This window comes from Sus scrofa, chromosome 17 (assembly GCF_054392235.1).
Source record: "Sus scrofa isolate SSC_HxYL_T2T_F1_AM1 chromosome 17, Sscrofa_HxYL_maternal_Yorkshire_Landrace_v2.0, whole genome shotgun sequence".
NCBI classification, from domain to species: Eukaryota; Metazoa; Chordata; class Mammalia; order Artiodactyla; family Suidae; genus Sus; species Sus scrofa.
The window spans coordinates 35,226,425-35,251,736 of record NC_139399.1 but is presented as its reverse complement, the minus strand read 5'-3'; the positions used below and the strand labels follow the sequence as shown (position 1 = coordinate 35,251,736).

Sequence of the window (25,312 nt, the reverse complement as noted above, 5' to 3'; positions counted from 1 at the left end):
AATCACGTGAGCCTCATAACCAAGAATGGGATAGTGAGCACGTGGAATCTACCTGTGAGCCCAGGAGGTAACTGAGAAGCCCCACCCTTTGTGATGTGGTCCAGAGATGGAGGCATCACTGGTATGGGTGGTGGGTGGTACTGTGGGGGCACCAGAGCATCACTCAGAACCCCTAGATACAACCTTCACTCAGGATAGAGGACCCCGCATGAGGTTATCTCTCCTTAGAGCCCTCTGACTTCTTTCATGAAGCACCGTTTTTGCTTATGACTTACTATTAGATGTTTACTATTTTTTTCTTTTTTCTTTTCTTTTTTTAGGGCCGCACCAGCAGCATATGGAGGATCCCAGGCTAGGAGTCAAATCAAAGTCGTAGTCTCTAGCTTATGGCACAGCCACAGCAACGCCAGATCCAAGCTGCGTCTGTGACCTACACCACAGCTCACAGCAACGCCAGATCCTTAATCCACTGAGCAAGGCCAGGGACCGAACCTGCGTCCTCATGGATACTGGTCAGATTCATTTTCACTGAGCCGCGATGGGAACTCCTCAGTGTTTAATGTTCTATTTGTTTCATATCCTTCTTTGGTGCCAGACTGAAAGTGCCATGAAGTCAGGGATGGCTGCTGGTCTTTCGCTCCCTGGGGCCTAGGACAGAGCCTGGTGGATCACAGAAGCTCAATACACGTGAATGTAAAACATGAGGAGTAAAACAAGAGCCAGCGGGTCCCAGGCTGTGCTGAGGGACAAACCACCTCCAAGCCAAGCTCTACTTTTGCATTTTTACAACAAACTTCCAAGGAGTCAGTGTTAAATGTCCAAAGGGCAGCTGACTCCTTCCTTGCGGATAACTGCGTGCCTAAATTATGGAATAATGAATGATAATGAAGAATATGATTTATCTAATATTATAATAGCTAATGACACGATTATTCCATAATGACTAAGAAATACCCACATTAGTAAAGAAGAACAATGTCTATAAAGAAGTATAAGGCAACGATATGATTTACTTGGAGCATCTAATAAATGAAACAATTTAAGTTCTGCCAAAAAAAAAAAATTACAGAACACACCAAGTTACATAGTGCAGGCCACCTATTTTTTTTTGGTTGTCTTTTTAGAGCCACACCTGCGGCATATGGAGGTTCCCAGGCTAGGGATGAATCAGAGCTGTAGCCATTGGCCTACACCCCAGCCACAGCAACGCCAGATCTGACCCTCGTCTGCAACCCACACCATAGCTCACAGCATCGCCAGAATCTTAACCCACTGAGCAATGCCAGGAATCAAACCCGTGTCTTCATGGATGCTGGTCAGATTTGCTTCTGCTGAGCCACGACGGGAACTCCCAGTACAGGCTACTTTTCACATGTTTTCCTCTAGGGCATCTGGCTCAGGAGAATAAAGAAACAGACTTGCCCTCAGTGGTTCAGGTAGGTCTCTCACCTTTGTCTGATGGATTCTTTCATAGCTTATGGCTCAGAAATACAAGTTAACTACTCTATTAAACTGAAAAAAATAAAAAATAAAAACAACAACAAGATTTTCCCAGGATTGCAGGAAAAACTGGCTACATCGGACTTAACAGGAGGTCGTATTGGGTCCAACATGGCCCCTTCCTCGGGAATTTTCAAAGGCAATTGTGACTCTATTCAATTTTCTCCTTTGGTTTGGACTTGAAAACCTAACTACTCTGTGAGCTTCAGCCTCTCCACACTTCCTGAGCATAAGGCGTTAATTACGGAGGAGCCAGTGTTTAGGCTGATGCAGGCAGTGCCTTGGGAGAAGGGGGGCTGGGTTCATCCCTTCCATCAGGATGAAATGAACATCTCAGTCTAAGACAGAATCCAGGAACCGGAGATGAGTCAGGAGCCTGGTGGGTGAGCCCCTGATCCAGCGGACACTTGAGGGGTCCCTCTTGTGCCTCTGGTGGTGGATGTTATGCAGCTTTGATTCGAGTCGAGTAAACGGGGTTGGGAACAGAGATGACCATGTCCACAAAGCTTAGCTCTTAGGACTGAGAATCAGGACCATCTGTGTCAACACAACTTAACTCTTTCTTCCAGGAAGTTATTGTAAACCAATAAATAACTTCACTGTCTGTGGCAGGAAATTCCTACAAAGCCATCTGTCCTGGCAAAGGGTTTGCTCACCTGGCAAAACAGCTTGCTGATCCATGGGTTATGCATCAAGACTCGCTAAGACCCATGTCTTGCTGTATCCACCAACTCTGAACGATGTTCCCACTCTGACTACCATGCCACACACTTTGCTGAAATCCATCAGTTCTCTGCCTTAAAAAAACAGCGCTGAAAAGACCGGGACCTGGACCTCTAAATCCTATCAATGTGCCTCCTGACCTTCCTCTGCTTAGATTCCAATAGGCCCATGTCCTGACGGCAGTTGCCTGAATGAACTTGGCTTTGCTTTATCAGCAGGCTCTTCTGATGGATTTTTTTTTTTTTGGGTCTTTTTCGGGCTGCACTCACCGCATACGGAGGCTCCCAGGCTAGGGGTCAAATTGGAGCTGTAGCTGCCAGCCTACTCCACAGCCCATAGCAACGCCGGGTCCGAGCTGCACCTGCAACCTACACCACAGCTCAGGGCAACGCTGGATCCTTACACGACTGAGTGAGGCCAGGAATCGAATCTGTGTCCTCATGGATGCTAATCAGATTCGTTTCTTATGAGCCGCGATAGGAACTCCCTGATGGATTTTTTTTTTCCCCTGAATTGACAATAAATCAGGTGTGGTCTCTTAGAAACAGGAAGCACATACATGTGAAATAATATATATGTACAACCCGTCAGGGTGGGTAACTAGTAAATATGGTCAGTTTTCCTCAGTAATAAAGAGGCCTCTATGCCACTCCTCCTTTGAGGAAAAGAGCTGGGGTGTGAGTACCTGCCTATGACAGATCTGCCTGCACATTTGACCTCCATATCCCTCCTCTTTTACACGATTCTGTGATTTCCAAATTTTCTATAAAGAGGATGCGTTGTTGGGAGGATGAAAGAACATAAGGCAAAGGCCAAAAGAAGAAAACGAATTCCCAAGTGTGCATTAGAAATGATTTCCTGGTCTTAATTTAAAACACACACACATAGAGTACAGAAAACACTCATTGAGAATCTTATCTCATTAAGCTAGCACGGTACCCCCGTGACACCAGCAGGCGAGTAGAAAAGTGATACAGTTTTATTTTATTATTATTATTATTATTATTTGTCTTTTTGCCATTTCTTGGGCTGCTCCTTCGGCACATGGAGGTTCCCAGGCTAGGGGTCGAATCGGAGCTGTAGGCGCCGGCCTACACCACAGCCACAGCAACACTGGATTCTGGATCCTAGCCGCGTCTGCAACCTACACCACAGCTCACGGCAACACCGGATCCTTAACCCACTGAGCAAGGCCAGGGATCGAACACGCAACCTCATGGTTCCTAGTCGGATTCGTTACCCACTGAGCCACAACGGGAACTCCGAAAAGTGGTACAGTTTAATAATGCTGCCTTGGCTCTCTCTAGCCTCTGAGGTGTTTGATAAAACATACCAGCAGAAAGCCAAAACCAAACCCAAAAACCAAAAAACCAGCCCATCTAGAGTAAGGCCCAGGCATCTGTGTGTGGTTCTCTTTTTTTAAGTGAGCATTTAAGTGATTCACAGAATCAAGCAAAGTGTAAATCACATAAGCCGCCCTGAGTCACTTGAATGCCAAGTCCAGCTCCCATCAAGAAACATCCAGCTGAAAAAGGACCAGGTGAGCAGCTGACAAAGAAAGGCTGCCTCAACTGTCTCACACAGGCAACTCCCCAAGCCTGGGGTCCTAGCCCCTTCTGGAAGCACTGACTCACAGAAGCCCGTTGCTACTGTAAAACCTGGGAGTTGCTCGAAGCCGCTCAGGCAGGCTGCAGGCCAAAGCTGGCTCAGAGAGGAAGGCCCCCCCCCGCCCCCCACCGATTAGCAACCCCACCCCAATCAGGGCCGCCTTTTACCTTAAAGAAACTTCCTCGCTTGTCCAGACCGCGGGCACCCATGGTCCAAGCTGACATTTCCCCCGGCAAGGCTCCACTGCACGTCTGGGACTCCTGAGGTAGAGATATTTTTAATGGTTAGTCCAGCCTGCAGGAAACTCCTTTCTAAGCCACAGAACACGCACAACAACAGCCCTGCCAAGATCTTTTTCCATCAACAACAGAGTGCCATTTTCTTTCCCACCAAAGCCCTTCCATCTCTTTTCAGGCTGATTTCCTGCCTCAGACAGCACAGTTCCTAGACTGTGCCCCACCTCACTGGCCCACCTCCCGTGCCTCCAGCTGACGCAGAAGCTCTCTGGAACGGGCGGAAAGCATAATGATTGCTTTGTGGGTTTGCTTGACCTCACGCTCAAGTCCTAAAGGGACAATATCAGATGTCACCATAATCTGCTCTGAGGCTCATGGAGGCTGATCACGGAAGGACAGCGGAAGAATGAGCCCTTCCATGTCTCAGGAAATCCTGCAGGAATGGGGTGAGGTCATCCTTAGCTCTGCTGCCCCTCTCCCCCCAGGCAAGGTCAACACGAGGGCACTGGGAAGAAACCCCTCTATTTTCTCCTGAGAAACCAAAGATGGGGCTGAAATCCTGGGTCCCTGTTTACAGAGATCAGTTTGGGTAAGAAAGAGCACGTAAGCAGCTCCAGGATAATGCAAGACGCAGGGGGTGGGAGGCGGACTTTGGAACGCAGAGGGGAATTTCAGGGCGTGATTGATCCTGAATCATAACTGTGGCTATTTGAGCTTGGAATTGCCCTCACTGGAGCATCATAATCCAATAATCTTCTCTCGGCTATAACGCCTTCCAAGTCCACCTCTAAATAAAACACACACACACACACACACACACACACACACACACACACACACACACACGCAATTGAGTGCGCACGCACAAGCACACACACGCGCACGCCCCCAGGCTGCTGGCCTCGCCTCAGCCAGCGTGTACTGAGGATGCCCAGGCGAGCATTCCTGGACCAGCTTCCAGGACCAGGCACAATTACAAAGCCGCCTTCCAGCGCACATAACAGGCACAAGAGGTAGCTGATCCTAAGCACAACCAGCGCCCAGTGGAAGGACAACAAAAGAAGTTAAATGAAAACATATCTGTGGATGTTAAAAGGGGTTCAGCTGCAGGGGTGGGGTGGGAAGGCACCCAAATCACAGGAGTTTCTGCCCATTTGCTGAGGCTGTCTCATTATTAGCTGGGGACAGAGAGGCAGGGGCACCAAGGGACATCTCAGCAAGTGGTGAAGCACAATTATTTGGCAGAGAACTGCATACATTAGGAAGCAATGATCTTTGGAGCGAGGCACGTTTCAGTCCATGACTGCCTCTCTGTTTATGTTTACGGTGGGGTTCCGCTGACCATGGAATGTCAGCTAAGAAAAGGAGCAGGCAGCACACACCCACCCCTCCTTCTGGAGCTGTCACCTATTTCGGTCATTTCTCCGAGGCTTGGTCCCTTTAAAGTTTCCGCAGTGTCTCCCCTGTGACTCTTTCCACTTGCAATCCTGCTGGGATGAAGGTCAACATTCCGAACGGTGAGCTCTCCACTGTGATCCTGCTGACTCTGAGAGTCACGCTCTCGGGCTGTACAGCGCCCCAGCTCCGAGCCCTCTGAAGCCCATCACTTATGAGCAAAGTCCACGGGCTGGAGCGACTCCAGAAGGAAACACAGTGCTCTGTGCGGAACAAGGAACACAACCACAGCCACACTGTAACCTTGGGAAGCAAATGATTAACTGTTTCAATCCAGACACACACACACACACACACACACACACACACACACACACACACACACACGCAAATCCCTCCTTGAAACTGAGCCTAATGCCTGTAATTCTTTTTCTTCCAGACGCTTTTTCTCGGCAAGGAATTTGACATCGCATAGCAGTTACAGAAAGGCTCGGCGAGAGCCAAGACTTTATTCCTCATCCAGACCCAAGTCTCTTTGTTCTGTTCGGAACTTTTCCATGTACAAACCCTTTCAGATGAGCCATGGCAAGCAGAGAATTTTGCCTATAACCACAGAGCAGTCTGGATCCCAGGAGCTGATGTTTAATTAGCTGCCTGAAGAATGCACGTGCACACTTCCACCTTAAGGGGTCCTCAAGGAAACATCCAGTGTGGATTCCGTGTGGGGCGGGCAGGTCCATCACTTTTCTTCCAGAAGATACCACGCTGCATCTCTGCTTCTTGAAAAGGCCGCTCCACGATGGAGCTGAGAGCAGGTGACAAGAGCAGGCTGCCAGGGGCCATGGCGGGTCCTTCCCACGGGATGAAATCCAAATGGATGGCACATCACACAGCATTCAAATTTTTAAAAATGAAGTTCTTAAGGGCCCCTGAAGAAGTCTGGGTTTCGGGTCTTTCCTGTTGTAGCAGCACTAGTTTCCTTCCCAAACCATAGCCTCTAACACCTTAACTCAACATGGGCAGAAATTTTATACAATTTGAAAGGAGACTTTTTTTTTCCATTGGTGGTTCCCACCCCTTCACCCTTCAGGGGTTACGCCAGCAGTTTCATCCTGAAACCATCCCAGTAACAGGCTAGACTAAGAAACAGAAAAGGTACCGTAGTTGGAGAGGCTGTAAAATTCCTCCAGACTTAAACGGTGGAAGCGTGTGCCTTTCCTGGTTTTCTTGAAAGGTAGAGTGGATTCCCCAACAAGGAGCCCAGCAGGTCCAGTGGATCTTTCCAGATGCTAGCTAAAAGCTAGCAGAGAGAGAGAATGAGAGAGAGGGAGGGAGGGAGAGAGGGGGAGAGAGACATTGAGAGACAGAGAGAGAGAGAGAGAAAGCCCTAATGGGACTAAAGGACACTGCAAACACTTTGGAGCTGCCAAGCCTTTTCAATAACACCACTGAAAGAATGTAAACGAAGCTAGTTGCTGCAGTCCAGCGAAAGGACAAAGGCAGGAAGTGAGTATTCCTCTCTCCCTGGACACCCGACTCGGCCACTTTGGAGAAAGCCTCACTGTGGCTTCTATGTGGCCCCAAGAGTGACCCAAGGAAGTGAAGTCCATCCTGGAATTTCAGCATCCAGAATGCAGAGTCATCTGGCTGGGCTCCAGGTTGGCTTTCCAGTGCATTCCATCAGGAGCAGCTGAGGACGGACGCTGGGACACCCCCACCTGGACCTTGGCTGCAGGCTGGCCGATGGAGGCTTGGACACCCGGGACCCGATTTCCAGTTCACTGATCCACGGAGCTAAGTCTCTGGCAAAACACCAGCTTTTGCTCTAACTGGCCAGGGGCCAGATCTGGGCAAGGTAGTCTCTCCCCCGAGAGGGACCTCCTCCCCTCCCTACCCGTCTTGGACTTACTGAGTCAGCCTAGACGCTTCCTAGTGCACCCACTTCTGGTCACAAGAGCAAAGCCACAAAGCAGAAGCAGGTACACACAGGCACCCACCACTCACTAGTCTGCTTTAAAACAAACTCGGCTTCTGCAAGTCGTGGATTCTTATCACCTGCTGCTGCGAACGTCGGCCACAGCAGCTTTCTCATCACCCCCTTCTTTCTTCTTTCCCAGCAGTTGAATGAAGCGAGGCAAAGTAGCCTCAGTCCTTTGGTAAACAAGATCTCATTACTCCAATCATTTCACAGTCAAACTCACTGAAGTCGGAAAAAGTGACTCACCCCTGGGGACCTGTCGGGTTGAGGCCAGTCCTGAGAAATGTGTCACCTTTTCTCCTGGTTCCCTGAGTGGCTCCAATAACAGCAGGTCCTCTCTTTTAAGTGCTTTTCATCTTTACAAAGAGGTATAAGCCAGTGGGGCGGTTCTGTGTCTGGATCCAGGAAAGATCTCTGAATATTTCCATAATTATCTTGGTATTACCACGGATTGTACAAATTGGACAGAAAAGCTCTACTCCAGCCTCTGGCTTGACGATTTGAGTGAATTTAATTTTTTTTTTTTTCCCTCTGAGCATCTTGTACCACTGACCAGCATTGATTTGCTCTCAGTCATCAGATGAACTTTTCAAAACATTTTTTTTTTTTTTTGTCTTTTGTCTTTTTTGTTGTTGTTGTTGTTATTGTTGCTATTTCTTGGGCCGCTCCCGCGGCATATGGAGGTTCCCAGGCTAGGGGTTGAATCGGAGCTGTAGCCACCCGCCTACGCCAGAGCCACAGCAACGCAGGATCCGAGCCGCGTCTGCAACCTACACCACAGCTCACGGCAACGCCGGATCGTTAACCCACTGAGCAAGGCCAGGGATCGAACCCGCAACCTCATGGTTCCTAGTCGGATTCATTAACCACTGCGCCACGACGGGAACTCCCAAAACATTTTTAAGATCGTGACAACTGTTCATTGAAAAGAGAAACTAATTTGTGGGAGGTAAGAAATCAGAAGCAAAGAACTACATTCCCAGGCCCCTTGCCTGATTGCAGAGTTTAAACAGAATCAGGAACCGTGCTACTAGCTATCTTAATTGTCAGGAGTGATGGAGGATAATAATTTTTCTTCTTTTTTCAGCAAGGTGCTTGGGGGTAAACTGCGCATTTCTGCCACTCACAGGACTGGCCTGTCCCGGGGGGCTAATTCCAGGGAGGTCCATCCCTTGCATCCTTGGAACATGGGTGTCTCACAGAAGCTCTGGCCTCATCCACCTGCAGAAACTCCGCTGGTGCCCAGGGTAGCCCAGGCATGGACACCTTCACCACGTGCGATGAAAGCACCCTGGACACACGTGGGCAGCGGTGCTTAGAAGTTCCTTCTTTCCTGGGATGGGAGGCTGCTTCTCTCGCCTTCCACCCAGTGCCCTCATTTTAGCCCTCAGACCATCCAAGAATTAGCCTTCTGGCTCTTCCTGTCCCTCCTAGGGGACAGCTCCTCCTGAGCCCTGAGCCCTGGGGCTGGTGCACTCAGCCCACCCGGAACAGGGATGAGAGGGATGATGCAGTGACCCCAAGGTCATTCTCTTTCAGCAGCCCCCGAAAAGTATGTATCTTTTAACCTCCTGACTTGAAAAGCACCATGCAGTAAGTGCTCACACCCGGTGTACGTGTGCTGGGATCACACGTACAAGGAAGAAGTCCCATCAACCTTGTTGGCCCTTAGCCCAAAGGACACACTGGGCGGGAAGCCACACCCTCCAGGTCCCCTCAGGTTTATTGTCAACCTGTGTGCACTGAGATTACAGCTTTCCTTCCAAGGTTCTCTGGCCATGATGGTGAAAGTGTCTACGTAAGTGGTTAATCTTAATTGGAGGTTTTTGACCTGGTGGCTCTTGGGACTGAGTTTACACTGCTAACAAAATAGATTAAGTAATACATTCTTTTTCTTTTTTCTTTTTCTTTTCTTTTTTTTGCTTTTTTTTTTTTTTTTTTTTTTTTTGCTTTTTAGGGCCACACATGAGGCATATGGAAGTTCCCAGGCTAGGGGTTGAATTGGAGCTACAGCTGCCAGCCTACGTCACAGCCACAGCAATACAGGATCTGAGCCACATCTGTGACCTACACTACAGCTCACAGCAATGCCGGATCCTTAACCCACTGACCAGGGCCAGGGATGGAATTTGAATCCTCATGGATCCTAGTCGGGTTTGTTACTGCTGAGTCACAATGGGAACTCCTTTTTTTTTTTTTTTTTCTTTCTCTTTTTTAGCTGCACCCATGGAGTGCAGAAGTTCCCAGGCCAGGAATCAAACCCAAGCTGCTGCAGCGACAACGCTGGATCCTTAACCCGCTGAGCCATAGACAACTCCTAATACACTTTTAAAAAGTGTGAATAAATTATCTCGAGACCCTGAGTCAAGAATTCATGTCCAGGTTGTTTATTAGAGGTGCCTTCAGGATGCATTGGCTGGGGAGAAGGGATGTGACACAGGGGAGGAAGGGCAGTCAACACAAAGCACATCACCAAGCAAGCAGTGTAGACAGCCAGTAGGTAGTCCCCACTGACCTGGCAGCTGGGATATTTGTCCAACCTCCCCCCCCCCCAACTTCCCACCACCCAGTGGCTGGGGGCTTTGTTCACCAGCACTTCCAACACCTCCCCATCCCCAACCCTGGTGGTGGGGGTGGGGCAAAGATAGCCCTCAGGCGAGGCTGCGGGTGGAAACCAGACCAGCACACACAGAAATGCTGAGCACCCAAGGGACACAGGAAGGCCTGACAACATCTGCTGCAACTGGCAACTTGACAAAAATCAGGACTTTTGCATAAAATGCGGGTGTCTGGCTTCTCTGTCATGCTCCACTCCCAGCAGAGCCACAGCTGGCTGACTCGGGAGTTTTCTCCAGCTGGGAGGTGAACTCTTCCCGCTCACCAGCACCATGGATTTTCTCTCCATACCTGGACAGCTGCCTGTGTCACCACACCCCCAGCAGAGCACCTGCCCCCGCCCCAGGTCCTGTCTGATTTGTAGCAGGAGTGATTCCTCTCAGCTGATTGGATGAAACCAGTCGTGTCATAACACCCTGGCCAGTAATTCATTGGCTGTTCTTAGATGAAGGAGAATCTTCTGCTCAAGATTCTCAGTTGAGAGTCACAGGATAGGTGCTTACACATGAAAGCTGGATTGTCGATTGTGAGCCATATGCCAGCCTAACTTACAAGGAACAGGTGTTCTGAGTGAGCAGATTTGAGACGCCATTGGACCATGGACGGTGGGGGAAGGAGAGTCTTGACTCTTGGCTTCAGGCTGATGGCTTTAGGCTTCCCATCAGGCCTGGCAGTGCCAACATCCAGGGCATCTTGTATCCTGACAATAAGTGTCCCCTCTTCTGAAGCAGTTTGGATAGATTTATATTCCCTTCCATCAATTATGCTTTGACCAGAACAGCTTCAGAAAGGTGACTGTGAGTTCTCTGAAGCAGACAGAACTATGAGGTATTTATCATCATCTTATCAAAGGCTTAACTCAAAGATCTTGGGGTAACCCTCCTACACCATTGGTGGGAACACAGAGTGGTGCAGCCATGATGGAGAATAGCATGGAGGTGCCTTAAAAACTGAAAATAGTGTTACCATAAGATCCAGCAATCCAACTTCTGGGCATATATCCAGATAAAACTACAATTCAAAAAGATATATTTACCCCTATGTTCATAGCAGCACTATTCACAATAGCCAAGACATGAAAGCAACCTAAATGTCCACTGACAGATAAATGGATGGAGAAGATGTGGTCCATATACACAATGGAATACTACTCAGCCATAAAAAAGAACAAAATAATGCCATTTGCAACAACATGGACAGACCTAGAGATTATCATACTAAGTGAAGTAAGTCAAAGACAAATATCATATGATATCACCTATGTGTAGAATCTAAAAAAAGTGATACAAATGGGCTTATTTACAAAACAGACTCGCAGACATAGAAAATAAATTTAAGGTTACCAAAAGGTAAAGGTGGCAGGGGGAGAATAAATTAGATGTTTGGGATTAACAGATACACACTACTAGATATAAAATAGATAAACAACTAGGACCTATTGTATAGCACAGGGAACTAGATTCAATATCTTGTAAAAACCTATCATGGAAAAGTGGCTGAAACAAGAATATAACTGAATCACTTTGCTGTACACCTGAAACATAATATTGTAAATCAGCTATTAATTTTAAAAATATCTCGGAATAAAGTAAAGCACACACTGATAAAGAAAAAGTCCCATCAAACCAGTACAGAATTTGCAGATGTCAGCCTGGGTAGGTATTTCCTAGATGAATACAGGAGAGGGAGGACCTCCGCTCATCCCAGGAAAGATGCCTTGGTGGGTGATGGGATGTGAGGAGCACAAGCAAAGGCACATATTCCACCTCTTTCATCACCATTCCAGGTACAGGTGGCTCTGCTGCATGTGTTTACCTCTTAAAATTTTTAAGTTTTTGACTCGAATGAAATGGAATTGATTCAGCTTTTTTCATCAGAGTTGTGAACAGTTGTAAAGATATTTTTACCTGATTTTAATCTGGTCTTTGTGACCTCCAGGAAATTTTACCTCAATGCTTGATAAACACAAATATGTTCATTGGAATTTTACCAATACTGAGCATTTTCATGGAGAAAATATTTTCTGGCGCAAACTCCACTAAGCCATCTCAATGCCTTGGTCAGTTTCTCCCTTCCTCCCTCCCTTCCTCCTCCTCTCCCCTCCCTCTTCCCTTCCTTCCTTTCTTTACCTCACCTGTGGCAGGCTGAAGTTCCCAGGCTGGGAATCGAACCCATGCCACAGCAGTGACCTGAGCCATAGCAGTGACTTATGATGCTGGATCCTTAACTCGTTGAGCCACCAGGGTATTCCCTTCAGTCAGTGTCTTATACAGCACAGATAACTGTTTAAAACTTTCTTCAGTCCTACTTTAATTTTGTACCTTCTTTTCTAATATAAGCATTTAAAGCTATTGAATATTCTATGTTCTATTTCAAGGCTTTATATCTTTAGCTTTAATGCATACATCATTCCCCATCTCAAATCAGTCTTTGTGTAGGCATGAGGTAGGGTTTGGGAGTCTTTATTTTTCCCTACGGATATTCATTTCATTTTAAATTTATGGGAACTAGTTTTTAAGGATGCATTCTTGTTCCTTATAACCTTTTTATCAGACATGTGACTGGCTGAAAAGGATTTTGTCTTCATGAAACACTACTGAATAAGTTCCTGCCTGAAAGGCAGTTGGGGTTTTTTTCATTATGTTCATGAAGTTCCAATTTTCCTGGGTTAAATTTTGAATATATAGTTTGCAAGATTATGTGGTGCTTCTGTGAAATTTTGATCCAATAACAAATGTGACTGTGCATAGTTTTAGCTATTGTCAGGTTTTCTTCTACCAGTGTAAAATATTTCTCAGACCAAGTCTGTTTCAAGAATTACAAATATAATTCATTAGGTTTGGATCCATCACAAATTATGTTCCATACAGCTTCTATTTCATTATGAATCAGCTACAATACTGGATATTTTGTATTTTGTAGAATTATCGGTGAAAAGCATGGAAGTAATTCTCCTAGGGGCCTCTGAGAATACTCTAGGAATATCCCTGCAATGGGCTATTGTAATTCCAAACTCAATACTCTTTCTCCTTCTACTACTTTTTGGTTTATTTAGTAACCACCTATGTCATTAGTTGACCAAAGCAGGAAGAACATACATCAAGTCCAAATGGGTACAGAAGAACTTTCTCTTTAAGAGAACAGATTCCATGTTCAGGGTTCTTAGCAGAATAGGATAGAATAAAGTGAAATGAAATAGCCCCAGGTTAAAATGTCATGACTAGCACTCTATGAAGGAAAAAAAAAAAAGGGAGGGACAGCATTCCTATATTACAAACTAAGGTGTATACTGCCTGGAATTGCATGGGCTAATTTGTTTCTTTCTCTTTCATCTTCATCCTGCACATGTGGACGTCTTCCAAAATTTCTGCTTCACCATGAGGATATTTTCATCCATCCATGTCATCAGTGATATGCTGGAAAATGTTTAACAGTTGGCTTGCTGGGGAATAAAAGCCCCACATTTTGGCATTTGCCTAGGCTGTTGGGTAAACACTCCTAGCGTGACCACTTTCAAGCCACCAACGTGACATCAAGGGCTTGCAGAAGTCATGAAAATTCAACAGTCAGCTCTCCTGAGCAGAGGGAACTGACTCAGCTCCCCAGTGCACCCACTTCACCCCTTCTAAACCACAGGGTCTCTGCAGAGCTTGCTTTTATTTGTTTCTTCATAGAGTGAAGTAATACAAGATGGCAAAAGTCAGAAACCAGATCTCCAGACTGCAACCAGTGCTTTATCCATGAGACCACATTACTTGACCCTAGCACAAAATGAAATATTTCTGGCTGTCATCTTCACCAACTTAAATGGTGCCATCAGGAGAATGTGAAGGAACCCATACATGCTCGATCTGTTATTTTATTTATGTATTTATTTAGTCATTTTACAGCTGCACCCACAGCATATGGAAGTTCCCAAGCTAGGGGTCAAATCAGAGCTGTAGCTGCTGGTCACTGCCAGATCCAAGCTGCATCTGTGACCTACACTGTAGCTCATGGCAACACTGGATCCTTACCCCACTGAGAGAGGCCAGAGATCGAACCTGCATCCTCATGGATACTAGTCAGGTTCTTAGCCCGCTAAGCCACAATGGGAACTCCTCCGGTCTGGTATTTTAAGACTCAGCTTTATTTTATTTCATTTCATTTCATTTTATTTTACTTTAATTTGTTTTAGACCACATCTTTAGAGGTTGGAGAGGGGAAGAAAAGAGCTTTAGCCAACCAGACACTGGAGATCCACATGCCTTACTCAGAGCAATCTCTCTAGTACCTTACACAGCGCCTGGGACATATGAGCAATACAGGTGTTTGCTGGGAAAGCAGGTGCATGAGATTTTGCAGAGACATCATCAAGGCTGAAAGGAAGGCTTTTTAAGGAAAGGCTTCAGCAAAGAATAGGATGCTAGGAAGAACACAGCCTCAGGAGTGACAAGGCAAGCTCAAATGCCAGGAACAGGCATTCCGTGCTGGTAACCCACACCACATGCTGGAAAAAACATTCTTTGTACCCCCCTGAAACACAAGGATGTCGGTTTGTGGAGTCCATGTGTTCTCTCTGTGGCTGGATTTCCTGCAGGGTCTGTGATCTGGAGGCCTCTCATCTCTCTGGAACATACAGACCTCCTGTTCTCTCCATATCCTCGGCCACACACTTTTCCCCGCTTTTTCATTTTTGCATTTTATTTTCACTTCATCAGAGCTCTCCAGAGGTCTCCAAGTGTGTGTCCAAACCAGCCCATCTTCACCAGAGACCACAAACCAAAGAGATCTACAGATGCCAGATCCCCAGTGAAATATACCTGGCCGAGTAGGCTGGCTTCTCCGTGTGTTTGGGCACGTACTTGCATCGTGTGTTACAGGGATTAGAGCCTTAAAATTCCTATTCTTGCTCTTAGGAAGTGGGGTGGGGAATTGCTGAGCCCCCTCTGGAGAATATCCTCCTTCTAAGCCTGTAGATTCCACATGGGATGCTCAGCAGAAGCACAATGTCCAATCTCAGAGTAACAAAGTACCACAGTACCTTCTCTACAGAGTAACTGCCCTATAACATATATTAACACTATCTCACAGCCAGAATCTGTATTATCAAAAAAGATACATACAGAAATAAACAGTTGCTCTCCAAAGTAATTTCATATTTTATATGTCTGCAAAAGATTCATGGCAAGTTCCCGTCATGGCTCAGTGAAAACAAGTCTGACTAGCATCCATGAGGACGCAGGTTCGATCCCTGGCCTTGCTCTGTGGGTTGAGGATCCGGCGTGAGTTGTGGTGTAGGTCACAGATACAGCTCGGATCTGGTGTTGCTGTGCTTGTGGCGTAGGCCAGCAGCTATAGCTTCAATTCGACCTCTAGCCTGGGAACCTCCATATGCTGCAGGTGAGGCCCTAAAAAAAAAAATTAAAAAATTTAAAAAAAAATTCATGGAAATCCACATAGCTCAGTGAGATTTTTTTTTTTTACATTTAATTTGTTTGTAGCCACGGAGTACAGTGGCTTCATATGGGATCTCAGTTCCCAGACCAGGGACTGAACCTGGGCTGCAGCAGTGAAAGCACCAAGTCCTAACCACTAAACCACCAGGGAACGCCCAGTGACGTTCTTAAAGATATCTGCTGCCATCACCAAAAAGGTAGTTTTTGTCTGAAACTGTACCCCCAAGTTCAGGCATGTTCTCTCTCTCGGCTGGCCAAGGGCATGTGTGTCTTTCGTTGGGAGACACAAGCACATATGATTGGGCCAGTTCACAAGTCCTGTTTCATATGACTCAGTGTTGCATGGGCTACGACCACCAGATAGTTCCTGCAGGGCTCGGTGGGTTCTCTTGGAAGCTCAGTGTTTTCCTCTTGATGGTCACCCCTCCCTCATATCGTCCTGGGCAGGTGTCTGACCACACTTAGGGTGGAGGCCGGATGGGGCAGGCTCAGTGAGCATGATGGCCCAGGGGGTGGGGGGAGGGTGAAGGGGAGGCAGCAAGCTCACCCTTTTCCATCAGGAGTGTTTGGGGGTGAAATGCGCCTGGGAGGGGGACTGCTTTGGGTCATCGTGACAGCCTTGGGGTCGGATTTCTGGACAAAGACAAGCAAGGTCATGGCGTCAGATGGACCCGTGGTCTGGATGGACAGGGGAGATAATGTGCCATTGACCTTGTGTGGGCTCTCAAGCCTCCCGAGAGGATGATGGGTGGACAGCGATCTTTTCAGGGCCTGGGACAGGCGGACAAATGGGAGCTCACACACTCCATGTCTGACATCAAGGCTACAAAAACTTAACTAAAATGCTTTCTATTCTCCTGCCACGACAAATGGACTTTTATAAGGACCTGGAAGGCTGGTTTCAGATTTTTCAGATTCTTCAGCGTTCTGCGTTGAATGGGGGGACACGGGGCCATCCGGAACCGACCCCGTGGCTTGTCACCCTACTTTTCTCTCAAACAGCCCCGTGGCCATCCCAGCCCACACACTGGCCATCTCACACGCCCACCCCACCCCCTCAAGCCCTCCAGCTTGTGGACACGTACTAACTCCATTTCCAGAAGCAGAGCCAGCCTGTGGGTGGAGAGCTATGGGGAGAGCCTGTCTATACAGGCAGCACAAGCAGGTGAGAGGCATGAGGACAGGGAGCCCGGGCGTCACGTATCTGGAGCAAGAGGTGGCAGGAGATGTGGGCTTCAAGTCAGCACAGCCTTTGACCCTGAAGACTTCTCCTTCCGTGAGGAGGGAGGAGGCTAGAGTGGGGCTAAGGGCACAGGTCTCAGGGCACTTCCGGAGGCAGGCTGGACCATCTGAGGGCCCATGAAAGGATGCACCCAGGTGCCACCACTGCTTCTGGGCTCCTCCCACTCTCTCCCACCTTTCTTTGCACAAGTGTAAAGTGCAGTCCCCAAGGGCCTTGTGGCACTTGGAGAAAACACACAGGCTGGGATTCAATAGCCCGAAGGCATCCTGATCTCTCTTCTGCTTTTATTCCACTTTACAAGGCCTCCCCCTCTCCTTGGAAGCAGCCCGGCTACTGTGCTCTGGGTCTGCCTTCTCTCCTTGTGCCGCTGTGCTGAAACCTTCACTAGGGGCCACCACTTTGGACTCTTCCTCCAGTCCCGTCTTAATCCTAGACCGGCGGCCTTTTCCAACCCAGCAGCCTCACCTTGGGGGTCAAAACACACCAGTGAAGGGAGTTCCCGCCATGGCTCAGCGGGAGTGAACCCGACAAGCATCCATGGGGATGCAGGTTTGATCCCTGGCCTTGTTCAGTGGGTGAAGGATCCAGCATTGCCGTGAACTGTGGTGTAGGTCACAGACGCGGCTTGGATCCTGCGTTGCTGTGGCTGTGGCATAGGCCGATGGCTACAGCTCTGATTGGACCCCTAGCCTGGGAACTTTCATATGCCTTCAGTGTGGCTCTAAAAAGAAAAACAAAAAAAAAAAAACAAAAACCAAAAAACCACCAGTGAGCACTGAAGAGTATTCCTGTTCTGTGTCTGAGATCAAGGTCCCCTATACACATGCTCTTTGGGGCCGGGGACGCTTTGACCCTATAGTCAGCTTCTATCGACCTCAAGTTACTGCAGAGAATAGAAAATTGTGTAAGTGCCTAAGAATCAGCCCCGAGCTGGTTATCATGGTCAAACAAGGCCTCCCTCTCTCAACACAGGGGAAGCTTATGGAGTTCCCGTGTGCTCAGTAGCTAATGAATCCGACTAGGAACCATGAGGTTGTGGGTTCGATCCCTGGCCTCTCTCAGTGGGTTAAGGACCTGGCGCTGCCGTGAGCTGTGGTGTGGGTCGCAGACGCGGCTCGGATCTGGTATTGCTGAGGCTGTGGTGTAGGCCGGCGGCTACAGCTCCGATTGGACCCCTAGCGTGGGAACCTCCACATGCTATGGGTGTGGCCCTAGAAAAAGACAAAAAGACCAAAAAAAAAAAACCCCACAAAAACACATAGGGGAAGGTTAGAGGTTACTGCTTGTATCTTCCTAAAGCCCCTCTTGCTCTTCTCCAGAAGGCTGACAGCGTTTTCATCAAAGCCAGGTAAGCAGTTTATATCTGCTTCAATGCTGGGCCAAACCATCCTTCTGCCAGTCCCCTGTGGCCTAACCCAAATGGCGCTGGGGTCTGGCTACATCAGAGCAATATCCCCATGACCGTGGGGGCAGGGACCCAGCCGGTGTTGGTGTTTTGCTTTACGAAGGGCTTTTACCCACATATTCTCATTTTACCCACCTGCTCTGGCATCACACGTCCACGGCTCCCCATCTACAAACACGAGGCTCCCCCGTGGCTGGAAGCTTCTTTTCTAACCAGGGCTTCTGCACAGACCCTGTTCTCAGTACAAGCTCGAGTGCTTCCTTTCCCTTCCTGCTCCCTCTTTTTGATTATTTCCTAGCCCTTTATTATTTCACTGAGGTGCACAAAGAGCATGGACAGAAGTCAAACCGTTCCATTGGCAGGCTTGTGGCTAATTTCTGGATCCCAGCTCTTTGTTTTGTCTGCTCCCAATTTAGGAAAGAAAACAGCAAAACCAAACCATTTGTGGAGCCCTAGTCCTCCGTCTCGACCTCCTTTCCTGAATTCAGATCTGCCTACAGTAAAGTACAGAAGGAAGCCCTCTTTTGGTTTCTGTCTCGGAAACGCAGCTTCGAAGGCTGACTTTCCACTTAACATTCCGTTCCTCTGAAGTCCTCTGCTCCCCTTCCCTTAATGACAACTCCAGGCCCGGATCCTCAGCACCCCACCCCCCCTTCACTCTGCACATCAATCACCTCCAGGCCTTTGGAGTCTCCTGTCCAAACCTCTGTCGTCCTCCTCCCCATTACCCACATCAATTCAGGCCTAGGGACACAGCACCCGGAATGGTTTCAGCAGCTCCCTGCCACCTTTGGTCCCCACTGCCTGCGTCTGCATCGCCCCATCCCACAGCCCTCACCCCCAGAAAAGGGGGGCAGGGAGTGGAGTTCCCATCGTGGCTCAGTGGTTAATGAATCTAACGAGGAACCATGAGGTTTCGGGTTCGATCCCTGGCCTCTCTCAGTGGGTTATGGATCGAGTGTTGCTGTGAGCTGTGGTGTAGGTCATAGATGTGGCTTGGATCCCGAGTTGCTGTGGCTCTGGTGTAGACTGGCAGCTATAGCTCTGATTAGACCCCTAGTCTAGGAACCTCCATATGCAGTGGGAGCAGCCCTAGAAAAGGCAAAAAAAAAAAAAAAAAAAAGACAAAGAAAAGGGGGCGGGGCCTCATTCCAGAACTCTGCTTCCTGTGTGTTACATGGTGCACAATCCATTTTTAAGAATCTAATGTCTGTGTTCTCTGGTAGGATATTCAGGGCCCCTTTTTGATTTGTTTCCAACTCAATGTCTTTCTTTTTCTCTTTCTCTCTTTCCTTTCCTTCTGCCTGAAGCATGCAGAAGTTCCCAGGCCAGGGATTGAACTTGTGCCATAGCAGCAAGCTGAACCACAGCAGGGACAACACCAGATCTTTAACCCATTGAGCCACCACAGAAATAACTCCCCAACCTGATTTTCCAACCTCCATGGAGATGTGTATGGACCAGCCCTGTGCCCTCCAGAATAAAGCTCCCACAAGAATGGAGAAGGAGCGTGGGCCTGCCTGGTACCCCTAACCTTGTGCATTTTCACACCTGACATTTGCATGCTGGCAGCCACGGCACCAAACGTGGACCAGTGAGCTGTAGAGGCTTGAGCTGGCGGCCTTGGGATGTACCTGTCTCACCTGACCCAGCTCCCTCACTGCCCCAGGTGCTATTCTGAGCTGTCTCCCAGGGTCCCTGTGAGATCAGGCTCCAGTTGCCCCAGTGGGGCTGGATTGGTAACACACCCCTTCCCCTTTCCCTCCTGACTTTGCATCCTCTGGCCAGAGGACAAGCTCAGAGATCAGGCGGAGATGTTGGCTGGGTTGGGATCAATGCCTAAGCCTCGCCCCTTAGTCCTTGCTTGGTGTCCATGTGACAAGGAAACGAAGGCTCTCTCTGTTGAGAGAACTGAACACAGCCACGGGAGATCCGAACCTCAGTTTTCTTTTCTTTTCTTTTTCTTTTTTTTTTTGTCTTTTCTAGGGCCGCACCTACGGCACATGGAGGTTCTCAGGCTAGGAGTCTAATCAGAGCCACAGCAACGCCAGATCCGAGCCACGTCTGCGACCTACACCACAGCTCACAGGCAATGCCGGATCCTTAACCCACTGAGCAAGGCCAGGGATCGAACCTGCATCCTCATGGTTCTTAGATTCGTTAACCACTGAGCCACGACGGGAACTCCTGAACCTCAGTTTTCTCTGATTAGTTGTAATAAGAATCACAATCCCCCCAAAACCTAGTTCTTTGAAAAGACGACAAAATAAACTTTCAGAAATGGTGATAGGAAAAAAAGATATTTTCAACTCCCACTGTGTCCCAGGCGCTCTTTATACATCTCAAAGATAAGGCTAAACACATCAATAAATCCATGACTTTGCAAAGAGAGAAACACTATATTAGTAATCATTGTGTTGCACAATCAACTGAGGCACTCTGAAATAAGAAGGCTGAACACAGACATTATTATTGCTTTTGTCACTATTTTGGAATTAATGCTTCTTCTGGTCTATAGGTCAGGTAAATGATATATTACATATCCTCAAAAATGCACTTCTTGGTTATTTAAAAAAAGAAAAGAAGAGAAAAGAAAAGGAAAGAGCCTAAACCCATGTCTGCACCTCTTTGCAACACTTTCCTGGGCCTGTGAGCTCTAGGACTTTCCCTGCCCTCTTGTTAGGACAATCAGCCTGCTGCTTGTTTTTGCCCTGCTGAATGCCTCCTTATCTGTACCCCGTGATAGGCTTTAATATGCTGTTTTTAAGTCCCAAAGAGATAACTGTGCTCACTTTCAGAGTTCTTGGTTCTCACTCTAGGGGGGTGAAGGGAAGCATCTGTTATGCCCACTAGTAATGCACTGGGATGTCCTTGAAATATTAAAGTTTGGTCCTTAAAGAAAAAACCCTTCTCCCCCCACCCCAAGCTATCTGCTCTTGAATCCTCATCTTGGGATCTGCTTCTGGGGGCACCCAAACTAAGCCAGTCACAATCACAGATGGACACACACACACCGCAATACACTTTAACTGCTGCTTCCCCTTCCCTGTGTCCTGTCCCCATGTTGTCAGCTTCCAGGTGACAGCTTCTACACGAACCCTTGTCTCAGAGTCTGGTTCGCTACTTCCCTCAGGAATCCTGCTCAATTCGTACTGAATTCACAATTAATGGAAACAGGTTTGCCAATAGAAAAATCCAGAAAAAAATGCATTGACATATTTTGAATAAAATGTCTGTGTCCCTGTAAAGAACCACTGCTCTGTGTGAGCATAACTAACACTTTCCAGGTAAAAATGGAAACAAGAGACCTATTTTGCCAACCATTGCAAATTTGGAACAAACTTGAAAGACTTATTTGCAGATAAATTGAAATGTTATATTATTCAGTGCAACTAATAAATCCATTTTGAACTAAGGATGTAATTTTTATTAATATAGAAACATTTTTTTAGGGGGGAGGAGTCCAGCCCTTGCAAAATAAATTCAAGAATTAAAGTGTCACCAAATGATCAGTTTTCTCAGGATTCTCTCCCATTTAGTCCAGCTCCGCCCCCATGTGACCACAATTAGAGCTTTTAAGAAACTCCTCTGATTTTTCTCATCATAATCCCTTGCTTGTTTCCCCACAATCATGAGCAATTAATCCCACAATATAAATAGGCCCTTGAATCAGTGAGGAGCTTTTATTTGTAAGTAACAGAAAACCCAATTCAAATTGGCTTAAGAAAAAAACAGTCCTATCTCCTTAGAGATTGTCCATTAATTGCAAGAGGAATGATCCTAACTAAACCATGGAGAAACCAAGCCACACCATGACCAGGTGAGCAAGATGAATGCCCCACTGAGGGCAGAGACGCTGTGATCCTCCAGACATGAGGCCCTGAGACGAATGCTTCGATCACAGGGTGTTTAGACGGGGAACCTGAAACCAGTGATGAGGAAACATCACCTGCACTTCCTTGAGGGACATTCAATGAGAAAATTGGCCTGGATTCTGCAAAGGTATCAATGTCATGAAGGACAAGGAAAGGCTGGGGAATCACCTCAGATTAAAAGAGATTAAAGAGACCTGAGTGTCCCCCAACAACCCCCCTCCCCCCCGCCAGAACACAAGAACACATCATCCTGAACCAGAGAAAGAAACATGCTATAGAGGACTTAACTGGGAACATTGATTAAAACTGTGGCATTCCCATTGGGGCTCAGTGGGTTAAGAACCCAACTAGTATCCATGAGGATGTGGGTTTGATCCCTGGCCTTGCTCAGTGGGTTAAGGAGCTGGCATCGCCGTAAGCTGTGACATAGGTCACAGATGTGGCTCAGATCTGGTGTCGCTATGAGTGTGGTGTAGGCTGGCAGCTGCAGTTCCAATTCAACCCTTAGGCTGGCAACTTCCATATGCCACAGGTGCGGTCCTGAAAAGAAAAAGAATTTAAAAATTAAAAAATAAAAATAAAATTGGTATCTGTGACTTAGAAACTATCATGTCAATGACTCAGCTCCAGTCCTGGATGATAGGATAGAGGGGATGGGAGAAGACACCCTGATCTTTCGACAGGAAGAAGTTGGTGAGCCCTCAAAGGGTGTGCTGTCTGCTCTCTGCTCTCAACTGGATCGGAGATGACACAGCCTATGGGACAAAGCCGAACAAATCAGTGAATCTGCCTAGATGGTAAACAGGGGTACTCTAACTATTCTTGCCAATTTCTGGAAGTTTGAAATTATTTCAAAATCAAAGCAGAAATCACCAAGTAGTGGAGAGGATGTGGAGCAAAGGGGACCCTCCTGCACTGCTGGTGAGAAGGTAAATTAGTGCAGTCACTGCGGAAGATAGCAGGGATGTGCCTCAAAAAACTGAAAAAAGAGTTACCGCATGATCCAGCCGTCCCATTCCTGGGTATATATTTGGACAAAACTTTCATTCAAAAAGATACAACCCCCCCCCAATGTTTATTGCAGCACTGTTCACAATAGCCAAGACATGGAAGCAACCTAAATGCTCACTGACAGATGAATGGATAAAAAAGATGCAGCATATATGTAAATATATATATTCATATAATATATGAATATGAGCCATAAAAAATGAAATAATGCCATTTGCAGCAACATGGATGGATCTGGAGATTATCATACTAAGTAAGTCAGAAAGAAAAAGACAAATACCATATGATATCACTTATATATGGAATCTAAAATATGACACAAATGGACTTATCTATGAAAGAGAAACAGACTCACAGTCATAGAGAACAGACTTGTGGTTGCCAAGGGGAAGGGCGAAGGAGAAGGGATGGACTGGGAGGTTGGGATTAGCAAGGGCAAACTAATTTTTTTTGGCCACACCCACTGCATGTGGAAGTTCCTGGGCCAGGGACTGAACTTGTGCCACAGCAATAACCTAAGCTGCTGCAATGCCAATGCCAGACCCTTAACCCACTGTGCCACAAGGGAACATCCTGCAGAGGCAAACAATTATATATGGAATGGATAAACAGCAAAGTCTTACTGTATGGCACAGGGAATTATATTTAATATCCTATGATAAACCATAATGGAAAATAATATGAAAAAAATGTGTGTGTGTGTATGTATGTATAACTGAGTCACTTTGCTGTACAGTAGAAATTAACATAGCATTGTAAATCAAACTATTCTTCAATACAGTAAATTTAAAAAAAAAATCACTAAGAGGTGAAAGTGATTAGGGGATCCTGGGGCCAGTCCAGTGGCTCCATGATTTTTTTTTTTTTGCTGTACCTGCAGCATGTGGATATTCACAGGTCAGGGACTGAACTTGTGCCACAGCAGTGACAGCACCATATCCTTCCCCCACTGCCAGTGACTCTGTGATTCCAAGAAGGCCTTGCTCTCCTCACTTCCTTTTGTCTCCTGTTTCTGCCCTTCCTGGGTCAGTACCAGCCCATCCTCAGAGTGGCTGGTGGGTGGGGGTAGATGGCTATGGTGGGCCCAGGCTTCCAGCCCCAGCCCTGTTGTCTAGAAACAACTCAGCTCCCTCTTTCACCCAAAACTCTTCCCTCCCATTTGAGAAACTCTGTTCTACACACAAAATCCGATCAGGACTCCATGACATGTCGGACATGAAGTCCCCAAGCCCTCTGATGCAGCAGAACCACAGGATCTTAATTTGTATGGAAACACAAAAGGCCCTGAATAGCCAAAGCAATACTGAAAAAGAAAAACAGAACAGGAGGAATCAGGCTCCCTGGCTTCAGACTATTCTACAAAGCTACAGTTAACAAAACAATATGGTACTAGAGCAAAAATAGAAGTGTAGCTGAATGGAACAGGACACAAAGCCCAGAAATAAACTCAAGCACTGATGGTCAACTAATCTATGACAAAGGAGGCAAAAAAATACAGTGCAAGAAAGACAATCTCTTCAATAAGTGATGCTGAGAAAACAGGAGAGCTACATATAAAAGAATGAAATCAGAACACTCTGCAACACCATACACAAAAATAAATTCAAAATGAATTAAAGACCTAAATATAAGACCAGATACTATAAAACTCCTTGAAGAAAGCATAGGTAGAACACTCTTTGATGTAAATCACAGCAATATCTTGTTTGAGCCACCTCCTAGAATAATGACAATAAAAACAAAAATAAACCAATGGGACCTAATTAAACTCAAAATCTTGCACAGCAAAGGAAAACATTCAAGAAACAAAAAGACAACCCATAGAATGGGAGAAAATCTTTGCAAACAATGCAATAGACAAGGGCCTAATCTCCAAAAGATACAAACAGCTCATACAACTCAACAACAACAACAAAAACAAACAAACAACGCAATAGAAAAATGAACAGAAGACCTAAATAGACATTCTTCCAAAGAAGACATATGAATGGCCAACAGGCACATGAAAAAATACTCAATATCACTAATTATTAGAAAAATGCAGGTCAAAACTACAATAAGATACCACCTCACGCCAGTCAGAATGCCCTTCATTAACAAGCCTGCAAATAAAAATGCTAGAGAGGGTGTGGAGAAAGGGAAACTTCCTACACTGTTGGTGGGAATGTAAATTGGTACAACCACTATGGAAAACAGCATGGGGCTTCCTCAGAAAACTAAACATAGAACTACCATATGATCCAGCAATCCCACTCCTGGGCATACATCCAGACAAAACTTTCCT

General features: G+C 46.8%; 1 protein-coding gene and 1 long non-coding RNA gene across 27 annotated transcripts in view; one reads left to right on the top strand and one right to left on the bottom strand.

Moving 5' to 3' along the window:
• RIN2 (Ras and Rab interactor 2) overlaps positions 1-25,312 on the bottom strand; it is a 251,143-nt gene that overhangs the window by 110,279 nt on the left and 115,552 nt on the right. For all 26 annotated transcript variants that reach the window (XR_014832907.1, XM_085004574.1, XM_085004578.1 and 23 more), the window contains exon 3: positions 3,999-4,091. Coding sequence is in view for 8 of the 26 variants with exons in the window: in XM_085004565.1 (XP_084860691.1) it covers positions 3,999-4,055 (57 nt within the window). In the remaining 18 variants the exon portion in view is untranslated. The remainder of the gene's footprint in view (positions 1-3,998; positions 4,092-25,312) is intronic.
• Positions 14,183-23,960, top strand: LOC146395217 (uncharacterized). Its single transcript, XR_014832912.1, has 2 exons — positions 14,183-19,024; positions 20,341-23,960. It is a non-coding gene; the product is annotated as an uncharacterized LOC146395217 (long non-coding RNA).